This window comes from Xenopus laevis, chromosome 1S (assembly GCF_017654675.1).
Source record: "Xenopus laevis strain J_2021 chromosome 1S, Xenopus_laevis_v10.1, whole genome shotgun sequence".
Classification (NCBI taxonomy): Eukaryota; Metazoa; Chordata; class Amphibia; order Anura; family Pipidae; genus Xenopus; species Xenopus laevis.
In genome coordinates, this window is record NC_054372.1 from 143,245,170 (window position 1) to 143,255,496 (window position 10,327).

At 42.1% G+C, this 10,327-nt stretch overlaps 1 protein-coding gene across 1 annotated transcript; it reads left to right on the forward strand.

Moving 5' to 3' along the window:
* Positions 1-3,145: 3,145 nt before the first annotated feature.
* gp1bb.S (glycoprotein Ib platelet subunit beta S homeolog) lies at positions 3,146-6,211 on the forward strand. Its single transcript, XM_018244124.2, has 2 exons — positions 3,146-3,267; positions 5,473-6,211. The coding sequence occupies exon 2, from the start codon at positions 5,475-5,477 to the stop codon at positions 6,099-6,101; it is 627 nt and encodes a 208-aa protein (XP_018099613.1). The 5' UTR covers positions 3,146-3,267; positions 5,473-5,474; the 3' UTR covers positions 6,102-6,211.
* The last annotated feature ends 4,116 nt before the right edge of the window (positions 6,212-10,327 follow it).

A 10,327-nucleotide genomic window follows, 5' to 3' on the forward strand; every position in this document is an offset into this window, starting at 1 on the left:
ACCTAAATATTCGGAAGGGGTTTTTTACAGTGAGAGCTGTGAAGATGTGGAATTCTCTCTCTGAATCAGTTGTACAGGCTGATACATAAAATAGCTTTAAGAAGAAGTTGGATGGCTTTTTAGCAAGTGAGCGAATAAAGGGTTATGGAAGATAGATCATAGTACAAGTTGATCCAGGGACTAGTCAGGAAGGAATTTTTTCCCCCTCTGAGACAAATTGGCGAGGCTTCAGATGGGGTTTTTTGCCTTCCCCTGGATCAACTAGCAGTTGAGCAGGTTAAAAGGTTGAACTTGCTGGACGTGTGTCTTTTTTCAACCTAACTTACTATGTAACATCTCCCCTCCTTTCGAATCTTAGGGGAAATACTACAATGTGGGTTAAAAAAAAACAAAAACATGGCCTGTATAAAATATATGGTTGTTAGGCATGGTTTTGGCATAATTGGGTAATGATCTGGTCAGATCAGGGTGTGGCTGTGCATAAAGGACATTTTTTCCATTGGGGCCCCATTTTACTTGTTGGCAAAGCCCACCACCCAGGTGATCATGGGTTTATATTTGGGGGGGGGTGGCTATGGTAACTTAGTGATATGGATCCCCATAATTGCTGAAGGTGGCCCTGCTTTTATGTATATATAGCATAAATACATTTCTCTGTATACAAGGCACACCAATCTATGGTCTCTCTATGTGCAGTGAAACCTGATGTATTTTAGGCTATGTATGATGTTGTACATGGCCGGATGTGGTCAATAAATAGACATGACAGCTCCTAGTACTGTGATCCAATCAGCAAGAGCCAGATCTTCCTTTGACTCCATACCACAAACCACGGTTATAGTCTGGCAAGCAAACTAAGCACGTGTGGGACAAGCACATGAATCAGCTTTATGTACTGTAAAAATGTATGTACTGTGTATATATACACACATACTTTTGCAGATCTATCTAAACACTTACAAATAAAAAAATGATATATATATACCAATATATCACAGTGAGCCTATGCTGCTTCAAATGAAAACTCAATTCCTCAAGCCTAAAGTAATGGCCTCTGGTGTGTTGATCTTTTCTATGTTAAAAAAATCCCCAGCTTTCTGTCTCCTTGTAGGTGACTTTTCTCCAGGGAAAACACATTTCAATCTACCTTCATAGTTTAAGGGTAAGGCCAGACGAGGAGATTCGGGGAGGTTTTGTCACCTGGCGACTAATCGCCACGTCTTTTGCGCGACTATCTCCCCGAACTGTCTCAGCGTTTTTTCCCCATAGGCTACAGCGCAAAATCGCCTGCGCTAATGCACATGCGGCGATGCGTTTTTAATAGTCGCCCAAAGCACGGCAACTTCTGTAGCCTATGGGGAAAAAACGATGAGGCAGTTCGGAGAGATAGTCGCGCAAAAGATGTGGCGATTAGTCGCCAGGCGACAAAACCTCCCCGAATCTCCTCGTCTGGCCTTACCCTTAATGTTCCGTTCTCTTTAACTGGAGGGAGCCAGTTCTCTTAAAAATATTATGTTTTTTTTATTTAACAAATAACCTTCTGTATGGCACTGCTTCATCAAATGCTTTAGCAAAGGCTACGTAGATCACATCCACTGCCATTCTGGAGTCTAGGTTCTTGCTCAGCTCTTCATAAGAGGCAATTAAATTAGTCTGGCAAGATAGATTATGCATAAAATCATGGAAATATAAACTTATTGTTGTGATTTGCAATATATTCTGGTTATTTAAGTATCTTATTCCTTATTAACTACTGTGTTCCAAAAGCTTTCTTTCCACTGATGTCAGACTAACAGGCCCATGGCGACAACAAACTGTTTGGTTGCAGCAATTCAGACAACAGCTTACCCTATCCAATAATTGAATTCCATATAACCACAGTTTAGGTTTCACCCTGCTCTTCTCTTCACCACTAGAAAGACTGGTCTTTCAGCTGTTAGAGTCTCATTTAGATCTGCCATTCCAGAGTTAATACTCCCAGCTGTTGGGATGCACAAACCTTGGATCAGCTTCCCTTTTGCCTAAACTAGGTTTTCCAAACTGTCTGCCTCATCATCCTGCTGCTTGCTCTCCTCCCCCCAAACTATTTGACCCTGCTAGGCCTTGCTCAGTGAGAAAGAGACTCCTCACAAGATTGTCAGTTTAACACAATTTGCAAATTGTTGCTTTAGATCTCTATAACTTGGGCTTCTAAGTAGCAATTTGCTCACATCCACCACAGAGTTAAGCACTATAGAAATCTTGTTCTAAATCTGCAAACATATGATAGATTGTGCTGAGTCAGACCTCCAATCTTGCTGCCACTCATTATGCCAGTTACAGAAAACTGATGCAAAGAAAAAAGGGAAAAAATAGAGTAATTTATAACATTTTTATCTCAAGAGAGTAGCACTTTTTAAAGCCGTCAACCATAGCAGTTAAATAATCAAGCCTTACTTTGAAACTAATGCAAATCATTTAATATAATATACCTATCCTTGATCACCTGCTTTACTTCCCTTCCTTTTCAAAACATCCCTTTCCAAAAGGAATTGTTTCTACTAAACTACTGAACTTATGCCATCTAAAGGAGACCACCCCTTTGGAGCAATTAGAACATCATTTTTTAAGTCTAAAAGTTTGAGCAAAACAGAATTTGCAGTTGAAGAGATAAGCACCACTCCTTTATAACTTTTAAATAGGTGTAGGAATTATCACATTACTTACGCTTCTAAGCAGTAATGATCATCCACAGACATCAATGTTTGCACAGACCCACATTGTGATGGCCAGGGACTGCTAACAAGCCCAACTTAGCCCACAACAAGGTTGATCAAATCAATCCAGATCCCTTAAACTGTCATAGTCAACTCTAAAAGATGCAAACAGCTAAGACTAAGAGAATAGAGGCTGAGTGAGGAGAGGAAGAAAATATTACGGACTGTGGGCCCCTGATCTAAGGTTTTTTGGTGGGCCCCTGATCTAAGGTTTTTTTGTGGGCCCCTGGTCTAAGGTTGTTGGGTGGGCCCCTGTTGTCCCGGTCCGACACTTTTTAACTGTAAAACACAGAATGTATAATTGGCCTACAGCTTTAAAGAAAAGACAACAGTGTGGTTTTGTGAGATCCTGTTGTGTGTATGGTGGGTGGGACTTGTGCCATTTCCATCTTATCTGCTCAAGACACTCTCTACCCTTATCATTCACATTTGCTTCAGCAGAGTCAATACAGGCAGAGGGATCTTCTCTACCAGAGTTACTGGTGACACTGGCAAGTCTGCATTATACAAGGTAAGTTTCTAACATAACAATGTCTATAGTGGGTAGCGTTATTGATACGAGGCTGAGAATTGTAGTTTAGCGATGGCTGAAGGACTGAATGTCACTATAGCAGTATAGTCTGTATTATGTGTTGGAGGACAATGTGATCTGGTAACAAAGGAGCCAGCAGGAGGATGCATGTAGATAACATACTCATGAAATATAGTTCTGCTTTGCTGTGAGTGGCAAAGCTTTCCTATCCCTGCTAAAGGATTGAAGGGCAAGTGGCAGTGTTGCTAGCTTTCAAGAGGCAGCTAATATTGGCAGGGGAGTATCATTGTTGCCCGGGACATAGCGTGGAATCACTGTGCCTGCAGCAAACCCCTGTTAGGCCCTATCCACCAAACCTTGAGGAAGAACAGGGTTTTGAACACAGAAATTTAATTTTTGCATTGGTGATGAACTCACATGGGCCCTTAGTATTCCTGGCCCCCCAGATGCTACTGGATTGGATGTTTTTCTTTTTAATTGTTCTGCAGGTGTTGTGGGACTGATCCAGTTAAAAGCAGATATACTGAGATTTTTTTTCAACTGACAATATTTATTTTTATAGTTTCTTCTTTCCTAGGACTTTGAAAATAGAGGGGCTTCTCTGGCACAGCAGTGTGATTTGTAGATATTGCAAGGGAGTATAAGGTCCCTGACTAAATGGCAAAGAGAATGTGAACACAGCTGGAAAATGAGATGCACCTTCTGACAAACATACATTTGAGACAAAGACAATTACAGGGGAAAGACTTTGTAAGCTAAGGCCAAACTCTGTTCAGTAAGGGACTCATATTTCTTAGCATTATTTTGTTGTAGCCAGCATAGACGTAGAACTGGACATCTGTGTATAGTAATCTTAATTATGAATATATGAATATGAGAATATTCTGCAGTTGACATGCTTTAAAGACTGGGAAGGTTAGCAGCGTAGCTTAGATAATGGGCACTTTGACAGGTTAAATCTATGGTACCTGCGGGTGGCAAATCTCCTGAAGATGCCTTTCCCCTTAACAACCTGTAGATCACTAAATCCGGCTTAATTGCTGAAAAATACATAAGAAAGCATTTTCCACTGATAATGGCGCATGCTGCATTAGTAATGTAAAGGCATTTTTGGTAATTTGTCATCTGCACATCTCCTCAAGTGCCTCTGCCCTAAAGTGTGGTGATACATGTTAGTAAAGGGAAAGGAAATTAATAGTCCAGATTTCATCAGGTGACAGTTATACCCACGTGCCATAGCCCTTACAAGGCAGCTAGGCTAGAGCCACACAATATGCATCTCGGCCACGAATACCTGGAATCTGCAGCCTTACAGCTCCCCATCTGCTGTGATGTCTGCACCCGTAATCATTTCTTACACTCGGGTACACTAAAGGCAGACGTGGCAGATTTTGACATCACAAAATTTCATGCCGAAATCTGCCACCTCTGCAGGGCAGCCAGGGTCGGACTGGGGGGCTTTGGGCCCACCGGGGCTATTGCCCCAGGGCCCCGCTCCGGCCCCTGCTGCTGCTCCGGCGTGCTTCATCGGATGCAGTGCGCATGCGCGCGGCGCCGCATTTGTGCGCACGCGCAGCAATACCTTTGTGCGCATGCGCAGATCCTCTTTTCTACCGCGACCCCCGACAAAGTGGGGTCGCGCAGCCAAATTAAGTAGCGGATCTGGGCCGGCGGGGCCCACAAGAGCCCGGGGCCCACCGGGTTTTTTCCCGGTGTCCCGCCGGCCCAGTCCGACACTGAGGGCAGCAGAAGAAGAGAAGAGGAGCAAAGGATTTTCAGCCTGTGGAAAATCTGTCATGTGGCCCTAGCCTTAAACTTTTGCTAGATTATGTCTGCTGTCTGCAGATGCTTTAGCCAGTTTTAGTGCCATACTCAGCTTATAGGAAAACTATACCCCCCCAAATAAATACTTAACAGATAATTTATATCAAATTAAGTGGTATATTAAAGCATCCTACCAAACTGATATATATATTTAAATAAATATTGCCCTTTGAAATCTCTTGCCTTGAACCACCATTTCTTGATGGTCAATGTGCTGCCTCAGAGATCCCCTGACAAGTGTGGAAGCAAAAGACAGAACTCTGTCTGTTAATTGGATCATGTGACCTAACACGTATAGTTTGTTTATTATGTTTGTACGATCCCCTAAACAATTCCATTTAGAAGTATGTCTGCTTTCAGGAATGAAGATGGAATGTTGGTCTGCCCGACTGCTTTTGCTACTCACAGTGTTACCAGGGATGTCCGGCTGCCCTTCTCCATGTCGCTGTGGATCTGGAATTGTAGATTGTAGCCAAATGGGTCTCAGTACAGAGTCATTGCCTGCTTCATTCCCTTCATTCACAGAAGTGGTCCACCTCAACCAGAACAACTTAGCGTCCATCCCTAATGGACTCCTGGACCGCCTTCCACAACTCAGACAGGTTAACTTGCAGCAGAACCCATGGCACTGTGACTGTGACATTCTTTATCTGCGTGGCTGGCTGCAAGGACAACAGAACAAACCTCTATACCGTGATGTCACCTGTGCGTCCCCAGAGCCACTGAAGGGCAGGGTCATCATGTACCTGACAGAGGAAGAACTAGTGACCACCTGTCAGTACTGGTACTGCAATCTGGCACTGGTCTCCCAAATCTGCCTCTTTATTCTAATTACCATACAGGGCATTCTGCTCATTTTTATCATTCTCTCCCTTCGCCGCTTCCAAACCATTGCCAGGGAAGCCCGGCGCACTGCCAAGGAAATGCAATACAACTCAGAATCCTATGTGTATGATAATGTGCCACTGCATAACTATGAGAGGACATAATGTGATACTGTATTACTTATATAATCACACAAACAAACATTTATATATATGTATATATATACTGTATGCAGACTCTTCAAGGTGTCCTAATAAAGAAATGTTATATAATACACAGGTCTAAGGAGCCCATATCATATCCTGTAAGTCAAGACATGCCTCCATTTGTAATAAAAGGCATAAGGTGCAGTAACCCATAGCAACTAATAAGATGTTATCTTTTAAACAGGTGACCAAAAAATCTACTTGCTATAGGTGACTAGACTAGTAACAAATGTTGTACCTTTTATTACATTTCCCCATTGGTTATTATGCATATGCATTTACATATTATATTGACATAATCATCAACTCCGTTTTCATTATTCAAGGCCTTCTGACCCAAGTGAACAATAGATATAACTTCAAGTTCCCATGAACACAAAAAGATCTGCCAGAGCTTTGTTTGGATGTAGACTACTATACATCCTCTCCTCACTCGACCTCTTTATTCTCCAAGTCTCCTTTCTCTACATACTATACTCTATTATTCCATTATTAAGCCTCTTTATTCCCATAAAGAAATAGAGAATGACCATGAAATAGGCCAAAAAGTTAGAAGCAGGAGGTCCCACTGACACCTTGGCCCACCGGGAGTTTTCCTGGTATCCCGGTGGGCCAGCCCAACACTGCACTACTTCCAACAATCCATCCAGTCAGGCCCAGATTTGTGGAAAGGCCAAAAAGGCCCGGCCCTAGGGCAGCAGAATTTAAGGGGGGCGGCATGTGCAGCCACACCCGCATTGCTTAGGAAGCACTGGGGATTCGCAGGAGATACAATAGTTTTTAAAATTTCTGTGCACCAATCCCGAGTACTCTGAACCTGACGCTGAAAATTTGTGCGTGTGCACAGCACAAAGGAAGGAGAGGAGACATTGGGGATGAACAGCAGTGGGTCTAGGGGTGCCTGCTATGTAAATCCAGCCCTGCATCTAGTTTTCTGTCACACAGTTTGTATGCAACCACAGGAGTACACAGATTATAGCAAACAATAACTTAAAGGAGAACTAAACCCTAAAGTTAAAAAACCCCTACCCTATATAGCACCCCTCTCTCCTTCCGTCAGCCTAGGAGGTACCCCGGGCAAATGCCCCTAACGTTTTACTTCCCCCTCGGTGCAGATTCAGGCGTCAAAGTTTACGGGTGCCATCTTCTTCTCTTTGGAAATCTTCAGAATGAGACTGGCATGGCGGTGTATGGGCAGTTGGAGCAACTTCCTGCGCATGCAACAAAACTTACGAAAATTGTCGAAGCGCCGGAGTCATTCTGAAGATTACCGCCGTTTCGTGAATTTCGCAAGAAAATTTGTTGAGTTTTTCGGCAAAGCAAAACGCCCCAAATTCGCCCATCACTATCTATTCGTTAGGGTTGGATTCTCCTTTTATTATTTTGCAAAGTCTATCTATTTACCAAGTTTTTATACTGAACAATTCCTTTAAAGGAGAACTAAAGCTTAACTAAAGAAGTAGACTAGAAATTTTGTACATTACATCTGGGATTCTGTACTAGCCCAAGGCAACCACAGCCCTTTAGCGGTAAAGATCTGTGTCTCCAAAGATGCCCCAGTAGCTCCCCATCTTCTTTTCTGCTGATTGACTGCACATGCTCTGTGCTGCTGTCACTGTCAACTGATTTTAGGGACCCACTCACAATATATATTATATACATTGTATTGTATATATAGAATAGAAATGTCACAATATAAGGCTGATTAGTAATTAATACAGATAATTACTGCATGGCAGCACAGAAACTAGTGCAACTAGAATCAGAATTTAATAATCAGCCTCATAGCATCAGCTTATATTACAGGACATAATAAATCTAAAGGAGGGGTCTGCCAATAGTAAATAGTAACTCACGACGTCAGGGAAGAGGCCCAGGTGCACCACCCTGAGCCCTCAGCACGGTGAGCGGACAAACCAAAAATTCTTTGCAGCAGGCACTCAATAAAGGCAACCTTCCACCTGGCATTTTAATCAAAGTGAAAATAGTTTATTGTGTCCACAGCCTTACGCGTTTAGTGTTACAAACACTTAGTCATAGGCTATAGCCATTTTACAGTTGTCACCTTATCTTGTGCTTGATAATTTGTGACGACCCCTAAGCTTAGCTTCTCAACAGCTGCTCACAGCCCACTGAGCATGTGAGTGTCACAGACACTTTCCAAGATGGTGACCCCTTGTGACAAGTTTGAAGTCCTGGATCAAGCTGAAACTTCAGGCTGGTGCAATAAGTTCAGTATATAAAACTTGGCATTTTTAGCCATATTAATTTTTAGACTTTCGTTCTCCTTTAAAGTAGCCAAGCACTTACCTGGTGTTTGTCTGTGCAGTCTGGTTGATTAATGTTTTAATGTTTTCCTGGCTATTCGCATGTATACCAATTGTTCAAAGGATTACAGCAAGTAGGGTGTACAAACATACACATGAGAGGATGCACCGATTGATCTGTTTGTTCAGCCCATAGGATCTAAATTGCAGATTCTTCCTTTGCTCTTGCACCAAATCCAGTGGGAGCTGAAACACTTGAAATGGTGACATTACAGACAAAAAGTGAGCAAAAGTGCCCATGGTAAGCAACTAAATGTTTTTAAAGATATATATGGCTAAAAAGTATACATACCTGTATACAAATACTTACTGTTGTTTTGCTTTTAGGAACAAAAACAAATCGCACTTGTTTAAGCAAGATTATTTCCACTCGCCCCCTTTAGTTACTAAACCGAATATGAATATAAACGTTTTTATTTTATAAATATCGCATATCTTCATTTTATTTAATAGTTCCACCTAACACAACACTCAATGTAAAATATATTGGGGTTTTTTTTGCACCCAGCCTACAAAAAATGACAAGGAATTCTGGCTTACATGAATGTATCTGTGTGTCTCCACCCACAGTCACATCTGTGAATTGTCTATAAATTACTCTTCAAGCAAAAATAAAGTAGTACATAGTATGAATACTTTTGTGGCTAAATGTTGCATTTTCTTGAGGCGTGGCCAAAACAGCACGCACACAAGCAGCACTTGCAAGCTAACTGGGGATTTACATTTTCGCCTTGCCAGTTTTATTAGTCTTATTCATTTTGCCTCATTGATTTTAGCCCCTAGGGACTTCTTTAAACCGGCTGCATATCTTGTATTATGGCCAATGGGAAAAGTCTGTATATTTTGTTAATTTGTGGGTATAGTTAACCACTATAGCTGGGGACTGTGAGATTAAACAAGCAGCCACCAGAGGGCAACAATCAACAGCAATTTTACATTGTGATCATCTGGTAAGTTAGTCCACTCTAACTTGGGCTAAAGTTAGAGAAAAGTAGAGCTTTGAGAAGTCTAATTAATTAAAGGGCGAAGCGACTAAAGCAGGCGAAAATTCGCCAGCATGACATCATTTCGGTACTTTGACGATTTACTAACGGTCGCTGGCGTAACTTCGCTCCCTCTAGCGGTAGACTTCGCTCCCTAACGCCTATCGTATTTGCGCTCTGGCGAATGGACGTAACTACACAAATTCACTAAGATGCGGATATTACTTGAACGTTATTTCTTGCGCCAGACTTGCCTTCGCCACCTCAGACCAGGCGAAGTGCAATAGAGTAGATAGGTGTTCCTCAAAAAATTTTCTAAGTCCCAAAAAACGCTAGTGTCTTCTTCTTCTTTTTTCAGGGTGATAGTCTGAAAAAGAGCATAATTTTTTTGGGGGTAACTGGCTTCCCCCCTAAATTTCCTAACATATGGCACATAAACTATACACTGGGCCCATGTGTAGGGCTATATAACAACTTTATCCGGCTTGTGTAGTGTAATGTATTTGCTGCAACATATACGTCCATTGAACTTTAACTTCCCGCCGTTTGCTTCGCTTTGGCGCAGTAACGCTAGCACAACTCCGCCAGTGTTCGGCGCCCTGAATGCAACTTCGGATTTTAGTGAATTAGCGTTGTCCTGGTGAATCTATGCCTGGTGAACTGTTGTGCTCTGAATTTTCGGAGGTTAGTGAATTTGCCCCTAAGGGAGAAGAATTGTATAAATCAGGCATATCCGACCTAAGATGCCAGTTGGACATCACTAATATATGTGTATAAAATATTAAATATATATATATTTTACCAATCTACAACATCCTATGACATCCCCCGAAGAGCTGAACTCTAGGCATTTCCGTTGATTGAAAGGGAGGTC